The sequence below is a fragment of the Felis catus genome, chromosome B1 (genome assembly GCF_018350175.1).
Source record: "Felis catus isolate Fca126 chromosome B1, F.catus_Fca126_mat1.0, whole genome shotgun sequence".
Taxonomy (NCBI): domain Eukaryota; kingdom Metazoa; phylum Chordata; class Mammalia; order Carnivora; family Felidae; genus Felis; species Felis catus.
Genome location: NC_058371.1, coordinates 3,180,651 through 3,196,302, shown reverse-complemented (window position 1 = coordinate 3,196,302; position 15,652 = coordinate 3,180,651). Strand labels below are relative to the sequence as shown.

At 41.9% G+C, this 15,652-nt stretch overlaps 1 protein-coding gene across 3 annotated transcripts in view; it reads left to right on the top strand.

Moving 5' to 3' along the window:
* The window catches only part of CSMD1 (CUB and Sushi multiple domains 1), a 2,016,427-nt gene that overhangs the window by 1,552,778 nt on the left and 447,997 nt on the right, over positions 1-15,652 (top strand). For all 3 annotated transcript variants that reach the window (XM_045056760.1, XM_045056761.1, XM_045056762.1), the window contains one exon: positions 3,790-3,902. In XM_045056760.1, the coding sequence (XP_044912695.1) occupies positions 3,790-3,902 (113 nt within the window). The remainder of the gene's footprint in view (positions 1-3,789; positions 3,903-15,652) is intronic.

The window sequence follows — 15,652 nt, the reverse complement described above, 5'->3', positions numbered from 1 at the left end:
CTATAATTAATCTATATGATTGGAACCAGAAGATGGTTTAATAAAAAAAATCCCGGCTGAATCAGGAAAAAATAATGTACAGAAAGTGTGTGTACATTTGGAGTTCTGGAAGAAAGAAATTGAGAGAAAATAGGACATAACCAGTATTCAAAAACATTACCACTAACAATTTTCCAATACTGACAATAGACATCTAGGTAGAGATTCAAGAAATTTCATAAGCCAGGGAGGATAATACAAAGAAATCCTCATACTGGCACATTGCAATAAATCTTCTGAAAAACAGGATGAAGAAATATCTTAAAAGCAGCATAAGCAAATGAATATTATTTTCAAAAGAGCAAATATAGGATTGATAGAGTGCTTCTCAGTATAAACAAAAAAGGTAAAAAGACAACAGAATAACATATTTGAAGTGTTGGGGGAGAGAAAAGCTATTAAGTAAGAGATTTAATTAAAAAATAATTGACCAGGGACACCTGGGTGGCTCAGTTGGTTAAGCCCCTGACTTCAGCTCAGGTCATGATCTCATGATTTGTGAGTTCGAGCCCCGCGTTGGGCTCTGTGCTGACAGCTCAGAGTCTGGAGCCTGCTTTGGATTCTGTGTCCCCTTTCTCTCTGCCTCTCCCGCACTCACACTCAGTCTCTTTCACATTCAAAAATAAACATAAAAAAATATAAAAGTTGGCACAAAAACAGACACTCAGATCAATGGAACAGAATGGAGAACCCAGAATTAGACCCACAAACATATGGCCAACTCATCTTTGACAAAGCAGGAAAGAATATCCAATGGAATAAAGACAGTCTCTTCAGCACGTGGTGCTGGGAAAACTGGATAGCGACATGCAGAAAAATGAACCTGGACCACTTTCTTACACCATCCACAAAAATAAACTCAAAATGGATGAAAGACCTCAATGTAAGACAGGAAGCCATCAAAATCCTCGAGGAGAAAGCAGGCAAAAACCTCTTTGATCTTGCTCGCAGCAACTTCTTACTCAACTCGTCTCCAGAGGCAAGGGAAACAAAATCAAAAATGAACTACTGGGACCTCATGAAAATAAAAAGCTTCTGCACAGCAAAGGAAACAATCAGCAAAACTGAAAGGCAACCGACAGAATGGGAGAAGATATTTGCAAGTGACATATCAGGTAGAATCAGTACCCAAAATCTATAAAGAACTTATCAAACTCAACACCGAGAAAAACAAATAATCCAGTGAAGAAATGGGCAAAAGACATGAATAGACACTTCTCCAAAGAAGACATCTAGATGGCCAACTGACACATGAAAAAATTCTCAGCATCACTCATCATCAGGGAAATACCACAATGAGATACCACCTCACACCTGTCAGAATGGCTACCATTAACAACTCAGGCAACAACAGATGTTGGCGAAGATGCAGAGAAAGAGGATCTCTTTTGCATTGTTGGTGGGAATGCCAGTTGGTGCAGCCACTCTGGAAAACAGTATGGAGGTTCCTCAAAAAGTTAAAAATAGAACTATCCTACAAACCAGAAATTGCACTACTAGGCATTTACCCAAAGGATACAGGTGTGCTGTTTTGAAGGGACACATGTACCCCAATGTTTATAGCAGCACTATCAGCAATAGCCAAAGTATGTAAAGAGCCTATACACACACACACACACACACACACACACACACACACACACACACACGCAATGGAGTATTCAGCAATCAAAAGGAATGAAATCTTGCCATTTGCAACTACGTAGATGGAACTGGAGGGTATTATGCTGAGAGAAATTAGAGAAAGACAAATATCATATGACTTCACTAATATGAGGACTTTAAGAGACAAAACAGATGAACATAAGGAAAGGGAAACAAAAATAATATAAAAACAAGGAGGGGGAAAAACATAAGAGACTTCTAAATATGGAGAACAAACAGAGGGTTACTGGAGAGGGTGGGGGGGTGGGCTAAATGAGTAAGGGGTATTAAGGAATCTACTCCTGAAATCATTGTTGCACCATATGCTAACTTAGATGTATATTAAAAATATAAAAAAATAAAATTTTAAAGTAAAAAAAATATAATTGACAAGAGGAAAAACAAAAAACTAATTTATCATTAAATCATATTCTAAATAAAAGTCAAAATTCTCTGATGAGATAAAATAATATAAATAAAATAATTAAAAAGAGTACAACACAATTATATGCTGCTTTCAAGAGGCAAACATGAAATGCATATAGTAGAGTAGGTTGAAAGTAAAAGATTAGGAAAAGGTATTCCTTGTAAGAACTAACAAAAAGAAGAAGAAATATTATAGCTTTATAGTCATAAGTCAAAGTAAATAGACATTTACACTTGACATTTATGTTCTGTGCACTTTCTGATATGTTACGTTTCGATAAAATGCATGCAAAGGGAAGAAAAACAACTCTCTTCAAACCAAACAAGCAAATACGACACGAAATATAAGAGAGCAATCTCTCTAACAAAGAAACAGTCTTCAAAAAGAAATATGTTTTTAGTGACTGCACATCACTCGCCTGCACATCACTCACTGTAATTCTTTTTTTTTTTTTCAATTTGTGTGTAACTGCATGAGCTACTTCACATGTAATGACTATTGTTCATCTGCCTTTGAGCAATCAGGCCCTCTGTACCGCCCAAGGTAAGCGTGTTGGGTTGATAGACAAATGATACGATTGATGGGGCGAATCATGTGTTCCTATTCCCGAAAGTACTTTGCTGAAAGCAGAGCTTCCTATTTGATTAGAGACATTTATTTTGGTTGAATTGATTTTTTTCTTACACTTTTTCTATTTCGGCATGCTTTTTGTCAGCGTGTTGAATTCAGTCAATGGATTTAGTGTTTCTTTTCACTGGCTGACAGCAGCCACTATGTGACTGTTTTATTAATGCCCGATGATTGTTTCATTGAAACTTCCATTTGGTGTGACCTAGACATTAATATGCAGAGTGAAAGTTCAGTACACTTGCCAAATCTGTTTCAGCTATGCACACACTTCTTGTTGATATTCTCTTAATGTATGGTTACTTTTGGTTTTATATATATGTATGTGTGTGTGTGTGTGTGTACGTGTGTGTGTACATATATGTATGTGTGTATATTTATGTGCATATATGTGTGTATGTATGTGTGTATGTACACACACACACACACACACATATATATCCTTTTCTATAATGTCATAGAGTTGGAATCATACAGTATGCAGCTTTTCAAGTTCTTTTTCATGGCTTGATAAAATCGCTCATTTCTTTTTAGTGCTGAATAATATTCCATCCTATGATGTGTTTCTAAAAGAGATGGTGTGGTAAGGTACGTGATAATTGAAACTAAACAATCTGAGCATTATGTGAATGAATCAGAACATTTCTCAGCTTAGGGATGTTTCCGTGTCGATGGTGTGATGTCGTACAACCATACAGCGGTGAGAGATATCCGTCTGTCACACGGGACGACCACGGGTTCCGGATTTAGCACTCATCGTCCTGCACCTAGAGTAGGACTTCCGCTCCAGACACTAAGGGCGGTTGGTCACCCTGAGTCAGTTTTTAAAACGAAAGATACAAAATTCGATCACAGAAGAATAATTACTCTACAAAGGCTGTAATATTGAAGCTGAAGTATAAATACACATTACAAGTGGCTATGGATTCTTTGAAGCAAGGTCTTACGGTGTATATACCTGTACTTGTTTGTTTAAGCAGCAAGACCTTCAAAGCAAAAGTAGAGATATTTGGCGATTCAAATAACGGTTTCAACATTTCTGTCCTGTGCAGACTCACTGGCTCCAGTGTTCCTGACCTGATTGTGAGCATGAGCAACCAGATGTGGCTGCACCTGCAGTCTGATGACAGCATCGCCTCGCCTGGATTTAAAGCTGTTTACCAAGGTATGGCCGCGACGCGCTTGCCGACCCCTGAAACTAGCATGCGTGCAGTGGTCAAGGACCATTCTCAATGAGTTAGACATAAGTAAATTTGGAATGTCACAATAATGTTTAAAAATAGGGACTAATTACTTGCAACTTCCTTAATTAGAACCCTACTTACAGTTCTTTTTGCAAAGAACTTTTAACTTGTGGAAAGCCTAGCTTGCCATGACGTGTGCCATCATTAGGTCAAAATAAAGAGCAACACTAAGTACGAAACACAAGCTATGAAACATTTTTATGCTTGTGGATATTGGCATTTTATCTCTCTGAGAGGGAGATGTTATGGTTATGACTAAGGGAAATATTTTGAACAAAGTATGACTTGGAGTTGCGTTAATTTAATTAAGCTTCATTACATACACACTCATACAAAAATGTGTGTGTGTGTGTGTGTGTTGTTGTTTATTTTTCATGGAGAACAGAAATCTACATGAACTTGGAGGAAAATACTACTCTGAGTTCAGGTGTAGGAGAAAAATAAATGTTGTCCGGGATTTGTGAGTTATAATTACTCTGGAGATGCTGGCTTCACCTCTGAATTCACATGCAGGTGCCGTTGTCTCAGCGAGTGGTTTTCCATCATGCACTATGGCTCTGTGTTCTCATAAACCAAGGCATCGTGTTTAGTCTGGTGCATCTTTAAAAATATCCCCACTGTATTGCTCTACCTTCATTGTTTCATGTGGGAGGATTTCGCAGGAAAGAGGTATCTTTTAACCTTAACATACAGATTGGTATTTAAAACAACTATTGTGCAAAATTTTATAATGGAAACAGAAGTAGAAAGAACAATATAAAAAACCTGAGATGATCTCTATTTGTAAACTTTTATAAACCTCCCAGATATTTTGCTCTTGACTTAAGGATTGGTTTGAGATGTAGCTGCCTGGTTGTCAGCCTCCGCCCGGTCCTGCCTCTGCTCAAGTATCCTTAAATATCATTTGGGAAACGAGTGATATTCCTACTGTGCTCCCAGATACTAGACCCATCCACAAGTCTTTATTCAATAATTACCTCTTTAAAAAGTAGACTTCTGTCTTGGTTCCAAGAGAGAAAAGAAGAATTCTTTCCCACTCTCCCCCCCCCCCCCGACCCAAACAACTATATCAACCAGCTTGCCTCTCATTTGGGGTCTTCGTAGATTTAGTTCCCATAACCCCACCTGTACATGTCTGTTCGGGAGCAGAATGGGCGGCAGTCAAAGGCATCTCTTCAGTGCCTCAGAGCACACCACAATGCTTTGGCTGATCCCTCCTACGTTCCGGAGATGGCAAAGAATGGAGTGTGCACTAAGGGAGAGAGAGAATCATTGTTCAGAGTACAAAGAAGAAAATTGATCTTCATAGTATCCAGACCTCAGGGCACCTAAAATAGCTATAGATAGGCACATCTGTTTTACCTGGCAGTACACACACACACACACACACACACACACACACACACACGCCATTTTCCTTTCACGACACACTTTGGTGTTCTCTAGATCAACAACCAAATAGTTTGACTCAAGAAAGAAACATGAAAGAGGCTTGGGAGCATGTTAAATTCTTCATTTCGGATTATACAAATGATGGGTGCAAATCCTCTGTCTTCAGTGTAGATCTTGTATGTGTTTGACAAAGAGAAAGAAATTGTTCTCTTGTGCTAAGAGATTAAATATGTGTCCCCAGATACAATAAAATTATCTCATATTAAAAAGTTTTATAAATTAATTTATAAAACTACTTAATTATGAAACTTTAAAAGATATATTTAAGTTGTCACTTGCATACACTGCCATACATTCACTGAGCCACAAACTGATTTGAAGTTATTTTTAACAAGATTGAGAACCTGTTACTGTCTTGAATGTAAGTCAAGAGAACTCTTCTCAAGGTCAACCTTATACTGTATGCACATGCCTGTGAACAGATAGTCGCTTTATCAAAATAACCAGGAAATTACATTTTAAACCCAATCAGGGGTGCCTGGGTGGCTCAGTTGGTTAAGTGTCTGACTTCAGGTCATGATCTCACAGTTCATGAGTTTGAGCCCCACATCGGGTTCCGTGCTGACGGCTCAGAGCCTGGATCCTGCTTTGGATTCTGTGTCTCCCTCTCTCTCTGTCCCTCCCCTACTTGCACTCTGTCTCTATCTCAAAAATAAATAAAATACACCCAATCATATATTTTTATTAATACAAAAAAACCAATTATTACAAAGAAACTATTTAAACTATAATCTAAGAAAATATACTGTAGCCATTTAGAATAAAGCATAAATCTGTGTTTTACCTATTTCCATTTTCAAAGTTTAAATACTTTCCGTAAGTTTCAAAATTTTAGGGAACTAAGAAATGATACAAAGTACTGTAATACAGTAAAAATGGTGGCAATTTTATTTGGATTATTTTACTCAAGGGGAGCTGTTAAAAAGAAAGAATTAATTTGTAAATTACTGTCAGAAAAACTTTTGAAGTCGGCCTTGGCAAAAATAAAATATATATGTATATGTATTATGTATATATGTGTATGTATATGTATATGTATATGTGTATATATGTATATATATATGTGTGTGTGTGTGTGTGTGTGTGTGTATGTCACTACTTATTTTTTCAAAGCCCAGCTCACTCTAAGTGGTTAACGGATGAAGTAGTGATCTGTGCCCATCATTTTCCTTGAACTGTTTTACTACTCAGAAAGTTGTAGGAAACTGATAATGGGGCAGGTGATCCCTGACTACAGACACACTTGTGAACTCTGTGTAGACAGGACACGATCGATTGTCGTCCAGTGGGTATAGATGACTTTAGGGTCTCTTATAAAACTCATGTCAGCATTGCTAATTGTCTGTGTCTCTGTTCTTTGAGTTCTCCTGTGAAATGGTTCTTCAAATGTCTTAGTGGTTCCTTCGTCAGTTGCTGAGTTTATTAAAATCTTTAACATGATATGTACATGCATGTACTGATGAAAACTAGACAAATCAATCTGCAGAGATGGGATTTTATTGTCTTCACTTTTACTTTGGGGATTTGAGCAAAGAGATAGAATGCCGTGTCTTCTAATTGTGCGCCGTAGAGAATTCAGGAACTGATAAAGTGTACTGAGAAGTTATTGCATAGCAAGACCACTGAGACAGGTCGTTAAAAAGCATCTTACAACCCAAGACCCTAAGCAGGGTGACAGTGACGGTGTCCTGAGCTCAAGTGAACATATCATTGCATGGCTGCACCCTCCTTGTGAGCGGAAGTAGTCGCGGCACTGAAGACTTCCGGGGTGAGGCGGGCCCAGCACCAGCATCCTTACTTACCTGGAAACTGTGCAAGATTCCTCCTTGGTGGAAACATCGGATGGGATGGGGAACTGATGGCTTTTCTTAATAAGAAATTCTGTTGCACACCCCACACAAAGGTTAGGACTAGAATGCACAGATAATTGCTGAATCCTTCCTGACATTTGGATATTTCGACTTGACCTTTAATTGAACTTCTACATGACTGTACAGTTATTCAAGATAGCACAGTAGAGGTGTAATCCTTTCCACATGACCTATACTCACTACTGCCTTTGGTGAAATCTAAGAGCCTCAGTGAAATAGCAAACACTTACCAACAGGGAAAATTGCAGGAATTAACTCCAGCAGTAGTAAGACACACATCCTAAGGTTTCTAGTGTGAAGCCGAGAGGGACTGGCATCCTTGCTAAACTGTGGATCCTTGACTATTAAGAAATGAAAGTATTCTCGATTAAAATATAAATATTCTTCCACGTGTTGTATTTCAGTTTGAATGACCGCACAGCATTAATTTTAACTGCATTTAGCTGTAATCAGTACTCTGTTTACAATCCCAATAGTCTATTAATCACTATACCCTGAGATGTTATGGAAACGTGGACGGCCATCAACCCTTGAAAGATCTCGAGTTCAAGACCACATGTTATCTTTTGACCAAATAATGTTCCAAAGTCAGAAGGATAATGAAAGCAAATAACTAATACAAGATTTGAGGATTTAAACATTCTAGAGAATGTTCTACATCAAAAGAAGACATTCACATTCTAGAAGTTGGTATTTCCAGAGTGCTATATTAAAGTAACAATTAGTGATAAAAACTGTGTGTAAAGGTGATTGTCAAAAATATAAATAATTGCATTATTTTCTTTAAACTAATAGATATTTGTGAATTGCATTGTCAGAAAAAATTCATAGAGCTGATAATCACATATGACTTAACTTTCTGGGTGTTGATATGTGTGGTCTTAGCTAACATAGTGAGGTGTTTGAGAATACAGGATGTGAAGCCAGACTACCCTGGGTACATGCTCTCCCATCTGCTAGCTTTATAACTTAGGCCAGGTTATTTAAAGGGTGTCAGCTTCCTCATGTAGAAAAAAGGGAGAGCATAGTAATGACATTTCCTTCATAAGTCTTGTTGTAGAACTCACGACTTAAAACATGGAAATCCCATAGCACATAGAATGAGAAATGCTAGCTATTATTTTCATACACATTTTTCTTGTTAATTCTGAGATTTTTCTATAAGTAAGGCTTTTCATTATATAAATAAATGTTAGAGCTCATGATAAAACATGTAAGGATAGTGAATGTCCTTTCTCTTCACCTTCTGACTTGGCCGGGAAACTTCCTTAAAGGCAGTGGCTCTCAGCTTTTCCTTATGTATCCTTCCAGAATTTTCAATGCACATAACACCATGTCTGAAATCTTGGCTTGTCTCTTCATCTACAAACCCCAGAGGAACCTTGATGTGCAAGAAATGCCACATTCTCTTATTTTAAAATCAACTTGGATTTCTTCAGAGACAACATCCTAACAGCATGCTATGATTGGAGGGGCCCCACATTACCTGCTACCTGCCCGTCACCCCCCTCGCACCAAGAGGTTAAGAATTCCCCAGGTGTTCTAGGGGATACGAAAGGTTTGGGGTCCTCAGATCTTGCATCACACTTGTTACCGTGAGACGCCCATGGCCTCTGCTGCTTTGGACAGTGCTCTCTGTCACAGGAGCTGCCTGATAGATGCTCTCCTGGTGCCCCCACCCCCACCCCTCCCACCCCCCCCAGCCGCCCGCACACAGTGATGTTGAGATGGTTTCATGTGGGAGAACCTCGGGTCCATCCCAGCTACCTGTGTACCACCAACACACTGGTTCTTAGTCCCGGGGGAGCTCCACTTCTCTGTATTTGCTCCCAGCTGTGACCCCATGGAGACATTGGCCCGGATGGCCTCCCCTCAAGATGCCTGCATAGTATGCTTGAGGAACTCTGTCTTTAGATGAAGAGTTTGTGTTACATTAACCGATGAGGGGAGGCACAGAGGACAGCCTGGCTCTCCTTGGGAATCACAGACTTTCAAGGGGAGAACAGAGCAAAACTTGGAGGCTAAAATACAAACATGAACACCACCGATGATTCAAGAGCAGCAAAAAGAAATATCAACTAATGTAAATTATAAACATAAATTTATATATATACACATATATACATATATATATATACATATATATGCATATATATACACACACACACACACACATATATATATGGAGAGAGAGAGAAGAGAGACAATATGCTAACTCATAATTTACCATAAGAAAATTATTGGAGGGGCGCCTGGGTGGCTCAGTCAGTTAAACGACCGACTTCGGCTCAGGTCGTGATCTCATGGTCCGTGAGTTCGAGCCCCATGTCAGGCTCTGTGCTGACAACTCAGAGCCTGGAGCCTGCTTCAGATTCTGTGTCTCCCTCTTCTCTCTATCTCTTCCTCATTTGTGCTCTCTCTCTGTCAAAACTAAAGTAAATAAACATAAAAAAAAAAAGAAAATTATTGGAGAACGTATCTTGTAAAGTGTAAAAAATGACAGTGTTTTAGGGAAGTATGTTAGATATCTGAGAAAGTGATGGAGGGGAAGGGAGATATTTTGTTTAAAGGTTTATTTAAAACTTTTGTATATGTATAACCTGTTCAGAAATCCAAAGGATAAAAAAAATGATATAAATAATTATAGTGCAGCTGTCTAAAGCCATACTAGCCTACTAAACAACGTATAAGACTTAATGTATGTATAATTATTATATAATTTTATGATTATACATATAATCTATAAATACTTAAATAATCTATATAACTCATATATATGTATGTTATAGATGTGTAAATCATATAAGCAATATATATGAAAAAATATACATATGAAGTAACATATGGAAATCTAACATAGGTTTAGTACATAGTTTTTCCACTCTATACTTTAAATTACTTATTATAAGTTACAAAAGTAAGTACTGAGAATCAAAAAAATGTTTTGTAAACCAATCTTACATTTAATAATGCATTAAAATTATTTTTAAATATTATTATAGTATAATAGACCATGCCATTGTATACATTTAAAATACGCGTTCTAGCATATTGTTGTTATGGACTAGAAAGGAAAGGAAAATAATCTATTCTCAATGAAGTTCACGACCATTGCCACTTCTAGCACTGAGGAGGGTTGCCAAGAAGCAAGCTCATTGCCTGGATATCGTGTCTGAACAGTTAGGAGTTTGCTATAGTGGTGGCCCGCATTTTACGGCTTCGCCTCCTACACTCACGTGGACTAACTGGTCTGTTTTGTCACAGAAATAACGTTCAGTTGGTATCCGTCACACATGTTGACGAACTGCACTCCCACAAATCATGTTTTATGCAATTTGCCATAGCTATTTAAATTTTAGCAGGGGGTAAATTAAAGGAAATGTTCCCTGTGATGTGCTGCCATGTGGTAAAAACAAGATCTATTTCAGGCTCGCACTCAGAGTTATTTCAGTAAGATAATTTGAGTTCAGCATTTCTGTTTTGTACAGAAACAGAACTATCTCCTGTGTGCAGTGAACGCTTTGTAAATGGGAGTGGGTGACGATGAGCTTGGCCTTTTCTCCTGTACTCTGGCCTCTGCGTTTGTGCTGAGCGGGAAGGTGGTGCTCCATGGAGCACTGAGTACAGGGGAACAGAGGACGGTCGCACAGCAGCATGCCTGCGCTCTTGGCGGGCTCTACTCCAGACACACCATGGATGTGTAATCTTCAAGATGCTTGTGATGGTTAATTTTACGTGTCACCTTGACTGGGCCAGGAGGCCCGCACACCTCATCGGACATTATTCTGGGTATGTCTGCAAGGCTGTTTTGGGAGGAGGCTAAATTTTGAATTAGTCGACTGGGTAAAGCACTTTGCCTCCCCAGTGTGGGTGGGCCTCGTCCGATCAATCAAAGGATTGACTACAGTCATACCTTGGAGATGTTGTGGCTTCAGTTCCAGACCACCGTGATAAAACAAATATCGCAGTAAGGCCAAGGCAAATGAGGTTTTTTGGTTTCTCGCTGCATACCGAAGTTATGTTTACACTATACCATAATCTACTAAGTGCCTAACAGCATTAGATCTAAAAGTCAATGTTCATCTACAACTTAACTAAAAAATACTTTATTGTTAAAAAGTGCTAGCCGTCACCTCAGCTTTCGTTCAGCAAGTCGTAATCACTGATTATAGATCACATAACAGAATCATGAAAAAAAATGGAACTGTGGCAAGATTTACCAAAATGTGATACAGACATAAAGTGAGCAAATGCTGTTAGAACAAGTGGTGCGTGTAGAAGAGCTCGATGCGTAGTTGTCACAGACGTTTAATTTGTAAAAAATTATAACAATAATACTGTATCTGCAAAGTATGATGAAGCGAAGCCCCATCAAGTGAGCCTGTAGGGCAGCAGGCTGAGTGAAGGAGAGCTTGTGTCTCTGCCTGACTGGCTTTGAGCTGGAACCCGGGACCTCCATCCCCAGCATGCAGACTCGGATTTGGATTGGCTCTTACACCGTTGGGGCGCCTGGGTCTGGACATCTCAGCCTCCCTAATCATGTGAGCCAATTACTTACAGTCATCTCTGTCCATAGATCAGGTGATAGGTAGGTGGGTGGGTAGGTGGGTAGGCAGACAGATAGGATAGCTAGATATGATATGTGGTTATGGTAGATAGATTCGATATGATCCATACATATGGTAGGTAGATATGATAGATATTGTAGGTAGATATGATAGAAATGGTAGCTAGATATGAGAGATATGGTAGGTAGATACGATACATATGGTAGGTAGATAGATGAGAGGTAGATAGATGGGTAGATAGGATAGATTTGATAGGTATGGTAACTGGATATGATAGACATATGGATATGGTAGATAGATACATATGACAGATACATAGAGGGATAGGTATGATTGATAGATACGGTAGATAGGTATGATAGATAGATAGACAGATAGATAGAGAGACATCCTATTGGTTTAGTTTCTCTGGGGACCCCTGACCAATACAGTGTTTCTCTGCTGTATCGTTGGATCTAATCCAGTTTCTCGGCACAGACGCTTCCTCATCATCTGTGTATCTGCGCATTTAAAAGGAGCCCATGTGAAATTACATGCACAGTGTGTGGCCTCTGAACAGAGGAAAGCCCGCCGGTCCATGCGGACCCTGAGCTCCAGCCCCTGGCCATTAGTGTGAGGGAGATACGCTACCCAGAGTCAGGCAGCAGCGTGCCTGTCAGAACAGCACAGCAGTTCCTGAAACCCTTAAGACGAGGGAAAGCTGCGTGAAGTAGCTTCAGATAAACTTTGGTGTCAGTTCTGCGCAAATCCCCAGGCGCACCTCACCGAGCAGTGCCAGCACTCAGCGTTCTTCACCACAGACACGGTCTTGTATCTCAAGTGCCCACAAAACCTTCTTCCAGCGCCTGGTTCAAATCTACCACGAAGCAGCCTTTGTCCTGGAAGCTGAGGGTGGGTGGAGATTTGTGTGGGAGGGGACGTGCCCTGGGGGCCCCTGGGAGGGGGCCCAGCAGAGAAAGGGGGACACTGAGCAGTGCCTGGGGCCTTGGCTGCTTCTCCAGGGAGCACAGGTTCCAGGACAGCCCGCACCTGTTCCTCTACTGGACAAGCAGACAGGGCTCCGTCCCCTCCACTGCGGCTGGGGGTGCCCTGAGAGGGGGAGGTGATTCCTGAGGGGGTGCAGCCGGGAAGGGGGGAGGTGATTCCTGAGGGGGTGCAGCCAGGGGGGGGTGATTCCCGAGGGGGTGCAGCGGGGAGCCTCGCAGCCAGAGCATGACAGCTTTGTTCTGCGGAGGATGTTCAGGTGGGACAGTGTGGGGTCTGCCCTCAGCTCTGCCCACCTGGGAACCGCTTTTCCAGGAGTCCAGTTGGTCTCACTTCCTAGGAAAACTCCCATCCTCACGCCGCCCTCCTCTCCTGCCCCCACTGAATCCCCCTCTCCTTGTGTCGCAGGCTCTCTGCTGCTCTAGGTGGCTGATGAGGCAGGGAGACCCAGACCCACCTCCCTGAGGGACTCGGTGCCCGATCACCCCTCTCACTCATGCCTTGTTTATCCTATGTGGGCAAGGGGACACAAAGACATGCCCCCCCCCCCCCCCCCCCCGCCATGGGCCCTTGTGTGCCGAGGGACGGGTGTCCTTCCCTTCTCTCACTGTGTACAGCACTCCGCCCCTTTCTTTGCTCGTGTTTGGGGCGATGACCCCCAGGTATGAAGGCTTTTTCCTTGCTGGCTAATCCTTGGCATGGAGCTCTTGCAGGGACGGCGCAGCAGGTAGGGCACCAAATGTAATGGGGCCCTTCCTGTCTCCGCTGCTGAAACATTTTCCCCAAGAACCTGGACCCGCCGAGCCTGCACACCTGGGAGCGTTGGTCCTGGGATGAGGGGAGGAATCTATTCCTGCTTCCACTGCTCTGTTCCCGGGCCCGTGTTCTCTACCCACGGGGGATAGGCACATGTAGGGCCGTTGATTTCCAGTGGTCACCTTGTCCCGGAGAATGGAGTCCCATCCCCACCGTGTCGTCTCCAAGCTGGCTTCACAGCGATGCCTTTGGAGGGACATCTGCCACTCTGCCAGGCGGAGAGCTTCTCAGCTTTGTGGTGTGTGACCGGACCAGTGGGCTCCATATGTATCCCCACCGGTGGCTCCTTCTCTGATATAAAGGGCGTCCTCTGAGCCAATTCCCAGAGAGGCCCACAGCTGGGAGCACACGACTGCATGTCTACAATCTAGAACAAGCCCTAGCAAGGGAAAATACCCCGCCGCATGGGGAACTCAAGTGTAAATTGTACTGTCTTTCCTGTGGGCTTCCTTGAGGCTTTACAGTGATTTAACATCCTGAAGAACAAACTTACTGTATTTTCATCAACACCTCTGAAATAAAATTGGCCATGCCCCAGGCCTTCTGCCCTTGGGACCAGAAGCAGGGTTGTGTACTTTCCTGGTGCCCAGCCATCGCTTCTGGAATGCCACTTTGATCTTCCCATCGTCCTGACCTGAAACTCACATGGTCCAGTGTGTCCATTCTTATCTGACCTTGGCCAGCCACCAGGTCATTTCCCTGCATTCTTTAAGGATTTGAGCCGCAGGTTCATAAATGATTTTGTGTCATTTATTCTCAGCAGTGTCCATGGTAGATGGCCCCATTCTCTCCTCTTCGTGGATTTCTGTCAGGCCCGTCTCATAAATAGCCTCCTATTGTATGGGGTGGACTCTAAGGCAGTCCTGCTCTGCATCTGTCCCAGCTGGTCACGGAAGCGTCACAGTGCCTTCCTGCTTGATCGCCCCTCCTAATCCGCACGCACCAGTAGCCCAGTCCAAATCACCTGTACTATCACGTGATAACATAGACACATATTTTGTAGGTCATGTGTATCACAGACTGTATTCTTATAATAAACTAAGTTAAATAAAATGTAATGAAGAAAGTCATATGGAAGAGAAAATAAATTTACAGTACTTTACTGTATTAAGAAAAAAAGAATCCATGTATAAGTGGATCCTTGAAGTTCAAACTCACACTGTTCAAGGGTCAGCTGGATAAGCAAACGAAGTGAATTAATAGCGAGGTGGCCGAAGCCACAGCTAATGCCTGGATTGTTTAGATACTGGTAGTATCATGTTGAGTCATTTGACCTTTGTTAATAATCTTAGGTCCACACCAGTTTCTTTTGTAAAGAATTTAATTTAGTCTTTACAAGTTTTATGGAATTCTAGTGTCAGAGAGGAACGAAATCAACACCCAACATAGACTCTTTCTGGTCATTGGTGCTACTGTGAAGCAGAAACACACAGATCTGCCCATATGTTTTCTGCCTCACTCTCTCGTGTTTGCACTCCTGCTTCCTTGGTTCCTAGTCCCTGAGCACATACATAGCTGCCCTCCACTAGGTTCCCGTTGCCTCCTTTCCCTGGACTACCCATAAATTCCAGGTGCCGCCATGTTTTGGTGGCACCTTGCGGCAAGGTGATGCATTTGTGCACCGGGTGCACAGTATTTAGACTTCTCTTCAGTGTTACCTGCTTCTCCCACCGGGGTGTGGGTACAGGCCACCTGGAAGTCTTCGTAAGATGCGAATCAAGGTTGAGGCAGGGGACATGCTTTAAGACTCCACGGTGTGGGATGCTAATACTGTGTGTGCGCTGCAAGGATGAGAAGTAGGGGTACAAGTCCTAGAATATCACGGCCTCTGTGCCCCCCAAGTAAGCATAGACTGTCACGCCCTCTGTGCCCCAGGAGTCAGCATGGACTGTCACGGCCTCTGTGCCCCCCCAAGTAAGCATAGACTACTCTGTGCCCCAGGAGTCAGCATGGACTGTCATGGCCTCTGTATTACACACA